Source organism: Natator depressus, chromosome 7 (genome assembly GCF_965152275.1).
Source record: "Natator depressus isolate rNatDep1 chromosome 7, rNatDep2.hap1, whole genome shotgun sequence".
Classification (NCBI taxonomy): domain Eukaryota; kingdom Metazoa; phylum Chordata; order Testudines; family Cheloniidae; genus Natator; species Natator depressus.
In genome coordinates this window covers 7,703,239-7,717,109 of record NC_134240.1, presented here as the reverse complement: position 1 = coordinate 7,717,109, position 13,871 = coordinate 7,703,239, and the positions used below count along the sequence as shown (strand labels likewise).

At 42.1% G+C, this 13,871-nt stretch overlaps 1 protein-coding gene across 4 annotated transcripts in view; it reads right to left on the bottom strand.

Moving 5' to 3' along the window:
• Positions 1-1,666: 1,666 nt before the first annotated feature.
• LOC141990372 (monocarboxylate transporter 2-like) overlaps positions 1,667-13,871 on the bottom strand; it is a 60,051-nt gene continuing 47,846 nt past the window's right edge. For 2 of the 4 annotated variants that reach the window (XM_074957440.1, XM_074957442.1), the window contains 2 exons: positions 8,969-9,844; positions 1,667-4,357 (listed from right to left, as the gene is read on the bottom strand). In XM_074957440.1, the coding sequence (XP_074813541.1) occupies positions 4,056-4,357; positions 8,969-9,844 (1,178 nt within the window). In that variant the 3' untranslated portion in view covers positions 1,667-4,055. The remainder of the gene's footprint in view (positions 4,358-8,968; positions 9,845-13,871) is intronic. The other 2 variants (XM_074957441.1, XM_074957443.1) reach the window with 2 other exon arrangements.

The following is a 13,871-nucleotide window of genomic DNA, read 5'->3' as shown; positions in this document are numbered from 1 at the left end:
AGAGGTCGAGACATTATTTAGCCTGTCGGGTTGTAACTATTAATGGAAGATAAAACATGTGATGGTCCAGGAGGATGACAGTAAACGCTTGACTTAGATTCGGAAATCCTGGCCCACATTATATCTATCTATCTATCTATCTACATGTCTATCTATCAGAGAACACATGCAAAAATAAGGGTTTTTTTTTTGACATGTCCACTGCATGTATTGTGATAACCATCTTGGTTTAATCTGTCTGGAATACGAGTGACATCAGAGTTGAAAAGCAGGAGCAAAGGATAGCTGCAATATTCCAGATTAGGAATATTTTTTTAAAATTTTTTAAATTAAATTTTTAATTTTTAAGACACATTTTTAAGACACAACCCAAACCATTCAATCCCCTATGCTCTGAGTGGAGTTCTGCATGGTCAAACTGTTAATAATAAATACTTAGTCCTTATACAGTAAATTAAGGTTTAGTTCCTGCCCATTATTAAATCATGATATAGATGCTGGGCAACTGACGCAGATCGCTGGCCTACCTGCGTCAGTTGCACAGCGTCCGTACCATGATTGGCAGGTACATGGCAAGCACGTTCATAATAATCTTGTTAGGACATTACCTGAATTGCATATGGGTTTGGTTTAATTAACATTCCACCAAGAGCTGAGCAACAGGCATGGTGACAAGAAAGTCTTTTGTCCTGTTTGTTTAACTGCCATTAACGCTAACAAGTTATGCACATGCATCAAAAGGAGATTAGACCCCAAGGTTTCTAAATACATCAGGGATCACAGCGAACAAGAAGCAAGTCAGTGTTAGACCTGGTGATGCTTGCAGAAACAAATGGAAGAGATTGCTTAGTCTGGAGAAGCTGTATCACTTAAACCAAGGAGTAAAATATTTCCTCTTCCAAAAAGCTGTAGTAAAAGGTCACTGTGACTACTACCTGCGCCAGGTACAGGACCTGCTCTAAAGCCCATTGAAGTCAAGGGAAATCTTTCTATCCAGTTCAGTGGGGTAGGAAGCAGGTTCACAATCCTGTTCCCATTGAGGGCAAAGGCAAAGCTATCATGTATTAGTGCAATATCAAATGCAACTCACCCCCCACCCCGCCCAGCTACATTAAAAAACCCCATTCATTTTAAAAACGAGGGGTGCACTTAGGAACAGCCAGACTGCATCAGACCAAGGGTCTCTCTAGCACACTAGCTTCTCACTGATAATGCCCAATACCGTTGTTTCAGAAGGCGGCACGCTAAACCCAGCTGCATACAGGTATGGGATAACCTGTTGTCTCTCAGTAATTAGTGGCTGGTTTATGCCCTGGGGAAGGAAGGTATATATCCCTGCTTGAACTCTTGTTTAGGCTTAATATTTACTGCTCTAATGCTGTATATTCTGGTTATCCATATAAATATCCAATCCCTGTATGAATCCTACTTTGCTCTTCGCCTCAGGGTTACCCTGTGGCAATGAGTTCCACTGGCTTTTGGAGTGGAAAAGGGTGAGGCTTATTCTCCCCCTCGGTTTGCAGCAATCTATACGCCCACGTCTATGTAGCTGGAATGGACACTACTGTATGTGATGCTATCCCTAGACTCTTAACAAAGGGAAAGCCAACATTATCCTCACAAACTGACACTGAATCCATTACAATTTTTTTAAAAGAGCTTTATTGAATAGCTTAAAGCTTCCAAATGACATGTGCTTTCAGGAAATGTTCTGGCACCTCCATCGACACCGTTAGTTTTGTTCATATTTACATGACTGTGATAATAAGTATTTAAAAAAAAAATCTAATGTTACTGTCCACAACAAATACAAGATGGTGCCTGGTTTCAGAGTAACAGCCGTGTTAGTCTGTATTCGCAAAAAGAAAAGGAGTACTTGTGGCACCTTAGAGACTAACCCATTTATTTGAGCATGAGCTTTCGTGAGCTACAGCTCACTTCATCGGATGCATACTGTGGAAAGTGTAGAAGATCTTTTTATACACACAAAGCATGAAAAAATACCTCCCCCCACCCCACTCTCCTGCTGGTAATAGCTTATCTAAAGTGATCACTCTCCTTACAATGTGCCTAAGGACAAAAGCCTAGCCCCACTGACTTCAATGGAAACGGCATTTCAGCCCCACTGCACATCCTCGAGTGTTGTGGTGGAAACAATTGGTCTGACCTATGTTTAAAGGGCAGCAGAGTACGTAGAAAAGATTCATTTTTAAAAAGCCACCATTCACAGCTAAGGCTTACTCAGTCTGTACATTGGGTGTAATTAAATCCTGTTCTCAGATGACAGAGCTAAGAAATATGATTTTTCTCCAGTATTTGCAGTGAGCTAGGAAGTCATTAATCATACTTAGGCCCAGGTTCTCAAAGATATTTAGGTGCCTAATGGCAATTGAAAGGAATAGGAGTTAGGTGCCTAAATACCGCTCAGGACCTGGGTGTTCGTGTTTATACAAACCGTTATAAGCCTAACTAATGAGCCCTCACAACTCCCTGTTGTTATTATCTGCAGTTTATGGATGGGGAAACGGATACATAGGACTGTTGATGGTGAGTGAAACTCTATGGAAGCCAGTGGCCTTGAACCCACGGGCTTATCTTTATTCACATGAATCGTCTCACTGAAGTCAATGGGACGAGTCAGGAGTAAAGTTAAGCAGATGTGTAAGCAGAGGTGCTGCCACACACCTTGGCTTAAAGTGGTTTCCATCATATGCAGGGTTTACAGTTTGGTTCAATGGCTCCCAGCGCCCCTGTGTGTTAGTCGTTGCAGGACTCCAGCTGTTCCCACTTAGTTTTCCCTGCTTCTTGACGTCGATGGAATTAACTTTGCCCTTTTCTTGAAGCCTTAAGTGGTGCACGGGCTCATGCTGGTCCTCTACACAGGGCGAATTTCACCTTTGTTAAGTTACTCTGCTTATGGTGCCTGTGGGTTTGGCTCAGAGCCATTATCCCAAGGCCATACAGCAAGTCGTTGGTCTAGCTGGCATTAGAGCTGGCGACTGCCTGGCTCCAGATCCTGTACGCAGTCCACAAGACCATGAACTACTGTACACACACAGCCATGTACCAAGGCATATTGCCTTGTTAGAAGCCAGGGCTTTAATTCAAGCTGAATCTTTAAACCGAGCATGGCTTCAAAATGAAGATGATTGGTATTAAGCCTAGTTAATTTTCCCTGTGATGAAGGTGCATTAGTAAAAGTGAAGTGGCTAAATGAGGGTGGCATTTAAGCCTTCACGATAGGTCCTTGAGCCCTGATCCAATACACCCTGACGTCAGCGGGAGCCTTGCTGTTGGTTCCGATGGACACTGATCAGGCCCATGATGACAGTACTTAAATGGTTCCCTAGCAGTGGAAGATTCCTCTCTGATATGATTGAATCGAAAGCTCACTGAAGCCAGCGGAAGGTTTTGCACTGACTCTGGCTACATCGGCACTGCGAGCGAGCGGTGTGATCCCCCTGCTCGTGTACGCAGCCTTGCGCTAGCTGTCGTTGAGCTAGCAGGCGCATGAGCAGCAGCGGAGCTGTGGCAGCCTGGGTGGGGGCAGCGGAGGTATGGCTGAGCCGTGCGGAGTACACACCTGCCTGAAACTGGTGGGTGTGTACTCAGTTCTGCTGCCACTCCCGGTGCTACCCCAGCTACACTGCTCTTTAGACTCACGCGAGCGCAGTGAGAGCCAGCCTGAGTCTGCGTGCGCCAGCAGGGAAATCACACTCCTGGCTCACAGCGTAGATGTGGCCTTTCACGGACATTGGAGCAGGCCTAAGAGCAGAATGGGGGCTAGGTGCTTTTAAGGTCCCTCTTGGTAACAGGAAATAGCTAAAGAAAAATGATGCGGCCCTCCAACAATATAGGAACAGGTATTGCACTGTACGTTCCAGCACTTCGTGAGACGCTAGACTTTTTTTTTTCCTTTAGGCTTTTCCTAGACAAAGCAAAGTGTAGAAATAGAGCAGTATCAATGCAGAATTAGAAATCTAAAGTCATGTCATTGTTACAGTCAATTTAAGAAACACAAAAAGCATTTTCCCAATCAACCTGTTAAACCAAGCTTAGACTTCACTTTTGCCATTCACTTCTTTTTTTAGTTCCTCTTTTTCATCTCTCAAAGGTTCCACCTCCGGACCATCCTGCATCTTTTCTTTGGCCCAGATATTGCCATCCTCTGTTTCTGTCCTTATATGTTTGTTGTCCTTCAGTGTCTCTTCCATCGCTTTTCTTTCCTTCTCCTCTTTCGCCAGCATACGGTAATTGTAGTAATTCATGATGAACAGGAATGTTCCTGCCAAGACCATCACAGCTCCACATTTAATGAACATGTATTTGTAATCTCCAAAAGTATCTATAAGCGTTCCTGTGAATTGCAAAACAAAAACGTAGTTAAGACGTGAAGGCCAAAATCGAAATATCTACGGTGGCTTCCATTTCTGAACACCAGGGCTACTATTGTGATTGTAGCGCAGAATAGGATATTTTCTGTCCTTTCTAATAACTTAGGCTCTGATCCTGCAAAGGCTTAGTGTTTGCTTAACTTCACATCCTGTGAGTATCATATTGAAGTCAATTAAACTATTCACATTGCGTAACGTTAACCAGGTGCTTAAGTCTTTGAGTGATGGAGGCCTTGTACTGTAGTTTCCAGATTTCTTAGGCACATGAAAAATAGAACTATAAAATAAAATATTAGAATTCATTATTAACGGATGTTTTTGTGCTATTAAGTGAATTTAGGGCTTGTGCAAAATACCAAATTACTGAAGTCCTTTTGGCAGCACCAGCTTGTCTCCATCACCTTGCCATCAAGTCTCTGCCTTAGCTGCAAGAATCACCTGATCTAAAGGCCACTGAAGTCAATGGGAGTCTTTGCATTGATTTCAATGGGCTTTGGATTAAGCATGGGGTGAATAAGATCCACCTCACTGAGTCAGTCCTCAGCCTCTCTGTTGGGGCTGCAGACCGAAATGATAATTGTGATGGTGGCCTATCTGATGGGACACCTGGCCATTAAGAAATGGGACTGAGGCCCACCAATTCAGTTCTTCACAAGCCACTAAACAGCAATCGGGTGGCAATGACATTCAGTCATTACCAGCCTTGCCTGGACTTGAACTGGTGAACTAGAGGCGAAAGGGCTTTCCATAGAACTTGAAACATTAGTTGCAGGGAAAGCAAAGAGGGTGCCGTCAATGTTAAACATTTTCAATTAGAGAGGCCAAGTGGGTGAGGTAGTAATCTTTTATTGGACCACTTCTGTTGGTGAGAGAGACAAGCTTACACAGTGCTCTTCTATAGGTCACCAGTATAAGTTTGAAAACTTGTCTCTCTCACCAACAGAAGCTGGTCCAATAAAAGCTATTACCTCACCCACTTTGCGTCTCTAGTATCCTGGGATCAACACGGCTACAGCAACACTGCACACAGCTATTTTCAACGACAGGAAAAATGTGAGTTTCATCTCGAAGGTTAATGCCTTGGCAATGGATTTATGGAAACATTGAAGAGATTTGGTTTAATTGAAATGTCAGTGTTCTCCATTATGTCAAATGTAACATAATGTAAACCTTGTTGAGACTGTGATGCTGAGTATTAATGCCTGTCCACTGGAGCAATATGGACTGAATTTAACATCCCGAATCCTAATTAAAATAAGATTGACCTCAAGCATAGCCTTTTTAGTTCTTTCTTGCAATTAATACACTGTATGTAAGCTCTGACTTTTTGAAACCATATTTTCTCATTGAGAAGGGGAACCTTTAATTACTTCCTGAGTGACAACTAATCTGTTGAAAGTCTGGGGATTAATTATCCCAAAGTATGCTTACACTAACTAGGTATTTTATGGCCACTAAATATATTTACTGATTGCAGAAACTATTATTTCAACTGGTTTTGGTCACCAATCTGCTTTCTTCTATAGACATCCTGGTACACAGCTTTCAATATATTGTCTTATGGATGGTTTCAGAATAGCAGCCATGTTAGTCTGTATCCGCAAAAAGAAAAGGAGTACTTGTGGCACCTTAGAGACTAAAATTTATTTGAGCATAAGCTTTCGTGAGCTACAGCTCACTTACTCATAAAACATCAACCAAAGGCTAATTACAGCAATTCTTCCTTCTTGGTAATCAGGATGATCTGGAAGTCTGTTAAATAGGTTTCAATGAGGGTTTTAATGAGTAGAGTATTGGAAAATTCAACAGTAGGATAGTCTTGCCTCTTGTCCTTTGAGAATAAGGAAAGCCATAAACCACACAGGGAACAATTTGCTTAGTTCATTAAAGCAGAACCCTGAAGTGGGTTATTAAATGCCAAAGAACCAATAAATTTGTTGCTTATTAAAATGATGAAAAAAATACTCCAAAACTAATATTACTAACTATTACACAGCACTGTTTTGGCCTCATTAGCGGTCTTTGGCAATTAGCTTAATCTCTTGAGTAAAAATGACAGAACTTAGAAAACAGTCACCTTCAAACCGTCCGTTTGCCATGAATTATATAATGGCTCTGTGTGAAAAGAAGAGACTGCAGCTGCTTCTGCCACACAGTGCAAGCTGCACCGCGAAAGGAAGAATTAAACTGCTCTGTACAATGTGCGAGAATGAAGCTTAGTCAGCTCTTAGGTTGTCATCCTATGAAAGTCAAACCCATATTAACGCTACCTTTCCCTTGCGAGTTCCTTGGATTTACTATCACGTACAGTTGTGCTCAAAGGTGCTATCACTGGTTAGCAGTTTTATATCCAAATACCTGCAGAACACTGAGCCTCGTTCAAAGTTGATGGCCATTCAGCGCGTGGAAAGGTGACAGATTAACTGGACTAGCAGCAGACAGTTACCCTATCCAGATGCAGGTGCTGTGTAAGCCGCTCCTCCTCGCCTGCACCACCCTCTGCTATTCAAGCGATAGATGGAGAATAAATGCCAGCTGGATGTCACATACAAACTCATTTAACTCATGGCCACGTCAGGTTTGATGAAAGGCCCGGAGAGGTGAAAAGCGTGTTAAATAATTATATCATGTAGATATTGTTGGCTCCTTGATGGGAAAGGAATTTACAGTACATGCCACATAATGACACAATATAAGGTAATTTTTTTCGCGGGAGAATCCTTTTACCTCCTGCCAAGTGACTCTGGGCATTGCTGCAGGTTTGAACACATATTGTTAGTCTGGACCCTTGAGGAGAATGAACTTAAAGTTAGATGTTATAAACTAGACTGGTGCGCATCGTTAGCAGCTGTGTTCAGTCGTACTGCTCACATGTTTCGTTACAGGTGTGTTCAAGTACTGGGCTGGGGCGGGTGAGAGCTGATAAAGGTAAGTGGTGCTCTGGTTGCTTTATCAGATGGAGCACACGCAGTGACTGCAACCAACTTGCAAGCTCTGCACAAGTGGGACTTTTTTGTACTTTCAAAGCCAAAAGGTACTGAAGGTGCAATGAGAGGACAGACTATTGGAGCCTGGGTTCTCAGGGTGTATGTGGGAGGGAGGGTTATAATCACAAACGAGGTCCCCAGATGCCCATCTACTGACAGCAAGTGGCCTCGTTTTTGTTTGATGTCATCTTAAATTATCAATCCTTTATCAGAGTGGCACTTAGAGCTGTGAACGATTTAGGACTCTTACTCTGAATACTAGATAATATCTAGGGCTCTCATCCTCAATGATATTTAGGTGCTTAATTCCCATTGATTTCAGTGGGAGGTAGGCCCAGAGCCTCAAAGGCATTTAGGTGCTTAGCTTCCTTTCCAAGAGTGCTATCACATTCACAGAGATGCTGCATACCTTTCCTGCAGTATTGATCCAGGGTTGTTACAGGTTGTTTTTGTATCATCAGCTTGTAGTGCAACAAATTGTAAAATGGTGCTTGATAACAGAAAGAAAGCCGCGTCTGAGGAAACCTTGTGTCAGAGCTGGTCGGTGCTGACCATTTTGCCCCATATATCTAGCGCTTAGCAGTATGCTAGGCACTTTACAATAACAAAGGTCCCTGCTCTGAACTGCTTTCAGTCTAAGATAACACACAAACCGAAGTTTTTCATGTGACATATGAGAAAAGAATAAAGGCACCCAGATCGCATTCATATTTATTTTCTATTTTATCAAATGTTTTAGGAATATATGATATATTTTTTAAAAACTGTAAGAAGGAGAAGCAAAAATTCTCAAATCTATTCAAAATAAATTATTTTTCCTTTTAAAAAACAGCCCGTTTTCTTCATTACAGACTTTACAGTTGGAATGCTATTGGCCAAGCTGAGAGGATGGAAATCTATAAATGGAAGTGTGCCGAGTTCCTTTATGGCCAGCATGTACACCTGCACAGAAATTAAAAGCATATACATCTGTGGCTACATGGATCTATTGTGTCCTTGCAGACAAATAAAAAACATCAGCTAAAATCCGGGGGGCTCGATTCAGCGAAGGGATTTCAAAGGGATTATTATCATGTTTAAAATTAACCATGTGCTGGATGGTGGCCTTAAGCAGTCAATGCTCTGCAGGATAGAGACCCTGGCATGTTAACACTTATGCATGTGAATAAGTTTACATATATGAGTAGTCGCATTGCGTAAAGCCACTTACACCTACGTGTTTGATGGATGAGGCCTAAAGGCATCAGCCTGCATCCATGTCACACACACAACTGTTGGTTCCAATGGGAATTTTTACATATGGAACATATGCAGGTTCAAGATCCAAGGAACGAACACATGAGAGATGATCTTTTTGTTTTTAATGTTGCTAAATCCTCACTAAGAGAAATCACGGAGGACAAATCTATGACCTTTATTACTCTATACATAATTACTTGCAAAAAAACCCCCAAACAAAGTGGGATTGAAATGGAGAAGATGAAGTTAGACGCACCCCTCTGCAAACTGTATTTATCTCAATATCAATCTGGGAATTAGAGCAAAAGCTGACATGTCACTAGAGTTATAGTATAGAAACATGCTCACCTCCAATAGGTGGTCCAAGAAGTATAGTGCAACACTCCACTATGGTGACAAGGCCAACAGCACTTGTGAATCGCGCAGCTCCCACGAGATCCATGAGGGTTTCAAAGAGCATGGCACAAACCATACCAAAGGCCAAGCCAAAAAAGACAGCGTATATGACTAGACCCGTGTAGCCTGTGGCTAAGGGGCACAGGAGATGGCAGGCACCATTAAAAGCAATTGAAAAGCTGAAAAAATACTGGATCTTTGGCCTCACCCATTTACTGTTGGCAATAATTCCAGTGGTGGGTCTGGCGATCATATCGACTATTGCAAGGATAGAAAGGAGGAAGGCTGCTGAGTATTCATCAACGTCAAGGTGCTTCGCGTAAGGGGCCAAAAAAACAATAGGGGCAAAAAATCCCAGAAACATGAGCACATTTCCAATCAGGTAAATCAGGAAACCTCTGTGCTTAAAGAGGGAAAAATCAAGGTACTTATTAAACTTCTCACAGCAGTCTTTGTCCTCCTCCTCTTCTGTTCCGCTCAACAAACTGACAGTTTTGGGATGGACCATTTCAACCGAGCTTTTATTGGACTGCTCTTTTACAGTCTTTTCAGCTTGCTTGATGGTTTGTTTCTGAGCAGGGTCAGCTACCATTCCAATGGGCCGGAAGAGAGCACCAGCCACACAGCAGTTCAGTAAAATTGCCCCAAGAATAAAGAAACTGCCCCTCCAGCCAAAATTATCAAAAAGGAACTGGTTCAAAGGAGCAAGGGTACAAAGCATTACGGGGCTCCCAGCCATGGCAAGACCATTGGCGATTGGTCTCCTTTTCAAAAAGTATTTCCCGATGATTATCACTGAAGGCTGAAGGTTAAGAGCAAGGCCAAATCCTGTAATGGAGGGAAAAAAACAGTGACAAAAGGTATAAATTATACTGTCAGTTCCTCCATTCAGAATATGGCTCTGTCTAAATCAAGGGTGAGATCCTCACTGCCACTCTGGCCCCCTCTATACCAGGTGCAAGGACTGGACTGGCATGAAGCGGCCCTAAAAGCCCCAGCTCTGGCCAGGAGAAGGATTCACCCAATGCAGGAACTCAGGAAGACAGCCATAAAGCTGCCTCCAAGGACCCCTTTGCAAGCCTTGACAAAGGGGGCATGCTGGGGGCAGAAGACCCAAGTGTTTTTGTTCTGTGTTTGTACAGCACCTATCACAGTGAAGCCATGACTAGGCTCCTAGGTGCTTATGGTAATATAATTAACAAGAAGTCAGGGCAGCATGCAGTGCTGAGGAGTTTCCAGGCAGCATTGTGGCCCATAGAGTAACCTTGAGATATTGCTGTAACTTTGCAAGTCCCCCGGTGCTGTCCAATTTATACCTCGGGCCGCTTCAACCCCAGAGCAACCCAAAATCAGGAGGTGCAAAGGTGGCTTAAAGCCACTTTCCAGCCCCTTACCATGGGCTGCAAATCTCACCCTTATAGTCATGGCTCACAGAATATGGAAATCTGTATCCCTACAAGACCAAATAGAAGTTAACAGGTCCCAAGTGCTTTTGTCCAGACACAACAGCTCGGCATGATAACAGTACCCATCTATTACAAAAAACGATGGCTGCTTTGCCACTGCTAGCATCTTATCACGCTTGTATAATAATATTATGGCCTGGTGTCTGTGACTTGATCACACACACTTTAGTGACCACGCAACTAAACAGCCCTGGACTTGACTGGCGCTTTTGACTTTAAACCAGGCTTTTGACCATCTCCTGGTGCTGAAGTTGTCCTCGTTAATATAGCTGCTGCCAAACTCATTCTGCCAATGAGCAATAGAGAATGGTATTTAGTAACCACAGTAGCTCCATCAGAAGTCCTGGAGACCACTGACCATCAAGTGTTGGTGAAGATGGTGTGGTCTCTGGCTCAGAGCTGTAGAGCTGCTTTCAAGTGGCCGGGATCATTCCTGAATAGAAGAACTACTGGGGGTGCTTATGGGCACTCGCCTTTTTCACTGAGAGGCTTCTGGGGAGTTGCAGGATTTCACTCTGTCCCCAACTGCCAGAGGGGAGAAAGGTGTGGAACTTGAGGAGTCAAACTAATTTGTACCTTCACTTCTTTGACAGCACAGAGGGCCATATTACAGTGCTGGTCAAGGATGCTTTCTTTTACCACTGATCAGTTGCACACATACTAAATGGGAAATGACTGCCTAGGAAGGGGATCTGGGGGTCATAGTGTATCACAAGCTAAATATGAGTCAACAGTGTAATGTTGCAAAAAAGCAAACATCATTCTGGGATGTATTAACAGGAGTGTTGTAAGCAAAACACCAGAAGTAATTCTTTCGCTTTACTCTGCTCTAATTAGGCCTCAACTGGAATATTGTGTCCAGTTCTGGGCGCCACATTTCAGGAAGGATGTGGACAAACTGGAGAGAGTCCAGAGAAGAGCAACAAAAAATGATTAAAGGCCTAGAAAACATGACCTATGAGGGAAGATTGAAAAAAATGGGTTTGATTAGTCTGGAAAAGAGAAGACTGAGAGGGGACATGATAACAGTTTTCACGTATGTAAAAGGTTGTTACAAGGAAGAAGAAGGAATATTGTTTTTCTTAACCTCTGAGGATAGGATAAGAAGCAATGGGCTTAAATTGCAGCAAGGGAGGTTTAGGTTGGACATTAGGAAAAACTTCCTAACTGTCAGGGTGGTTAAGCACTGGAATAAATTGCCTAGGGAGGTTGTGGAATCACCATCACTGGAGATTTTTTAAGAGCAGGTTAGATAAACACCCATTAGATAATGGTCTGCCACGAGCACAGGGGACTGGACTAGATGACCTCTCGAGGTCCCTTCCAGTCTTATGAGTCTATGCTCAGATACCAAAGTGACAGGCAACCTTACAAAAACTTGACCAGATGAATCAACTCTTTCCACTCACATGCAGACCTCTCCCTGGTCATCCATGCTTTTGCTACATCCAGACTACTGACGATGTCAGCATTATGTCATAGACAGCATTTGGTATTTAACCACTAGAGGGCAACGTGCTTACATGCTTGATTAGGACTCACATCCCAGCCACTGGAGGGCTGGGGCGTCCCTGCCCACTAAAGAAGGGCAAGCAGATCTAGGAATCAAGTGCAGGAGCACCCATCTCTTCCACTGTTAGTTAGTATGCTGATGTGAGCAATTTAGGCAAGAGATTACAAGCCCTGGGCAGTCAAGAGCACAAGTACATTGTAATACCAAAAGTGACCCCACTGCCGCTCATACTAATGTAGAAGGTCCCTAGAGCTAGAGACGTTTAAATTAAAATACACTTTTTATTGTATTTAAACAAAATAGTAATAGCATTATAAATCTCCATAAGTAACTCAACCACCTAACTGACCATTAGCTCTCCTATTGCACGAGCTGAAATCTGTTTTCTGCCACAATGGATGTTAAATGTTGGACTATCAGATCATTCTTGGGTTCTTTAGGATACCAGTAAGGAATCTGTTCTACTTAAAAGATGTTTTTAAGCATCTGTGTCCTGCTTTCCCTCACAAAATAAAGTTATGTAAGTAATGCATATTGGCCTTAAAGTTACATTTAGAAATATAACACACATTTTCCACCCTAGCCCTTACCTAAAGAAGGATCCCCTGTTAAACAAAATTGAAATTTCATCCTTGAATTGAGAATACTGGAAAATGTGAATCTTGAAAACAGCACCATGCCGATTTTTTCCAGTTCGTTAATCTATATAATTAGTTTGTTTAATTGTGCAGTACCTGATTAAGCATATCACTTTACAGCATAAAAAGTAGGAATGTCAACGTCCTTCAAATTAATTAAGGAAAACTATTGTTAATAAGAAATATTAGCTACTCAGAATTCCATTGGTTTTGTGCAGCTCAAATTCCATATATGCTATGATAACCAAGATGGTGTTAAACAATTGCTTTCCAACTGTCAAGCTTCCATTTAAAAAAATTAACCTAATGTTTTGAAAATGCAAAAGAAGTTACAAAACAAATACATGTTAAAATAACCTTAGGGCTATATCCTTGGTAGAAAATTCAGACATAGGTATGAAGCACAGTCCTTAACTTGACCTGTTGGGTCTAGGCAGACCATAAATGTGGTGGGACAGATCCTCAGTTGGTATAGATTGCACAACGGGTGAAATCCCCCACTGTGCAGAGTCTAGCTCAAGGCCTCTAACACTAAAGGCCAGATTTTTCAAAGTATTTAGGCATCCAACATGCATTGAGAGTTAGGCACTTAGATACCTTTAAAAGTCTGGCCTAAGATCTCCAAAAAAAAAGCATAAGTGAGATTTACAGGGTATATAGTTCTTCTGCTGGCTTTCAGCAATAGCGGTAAATTTCCCCTGCTAAGATAACCCAGTGATCATAGAGACCTGCACAAATGGAAGTAACTGCAGTTTTAACTCCAGATTTTCCAGCCTCTCTCAGATGAGTCTGGAAACTTACCATTAATTTTAATGGACTGTCTTTCACAGGAATCTACAATATGCATTGGCCAAAAGAGTCACTTTTAGGCGAATAAAAATTGGATAAGAAGCCAACTATCCATTTAACCAAATCAATTAGAATCTTGTATTATCTGACCATTAATTTACAAGCGACACAAATTAATTTAATATAACCTCATTCTGTTCCGGTTAATTAGGATCCAAGTTTCAAATTACTGACTGGACGTTCTAATTACTTTAATCTTTTTGCTAATTTTATTCTCAAATATTTATATCCATTTTCTTCTCATTTGTTCTCACAGCAAGAGGGATCCCAGACCTTAAATTGATCCCAGCAGATGGCATTTTGTTCCAAATAAATTAGAGAGGCTGTACCATGGTGGCCTAGAAGAGGAAGTCTGAGATGAAGAGAAGTAATTTGGGTATGATGGAAAC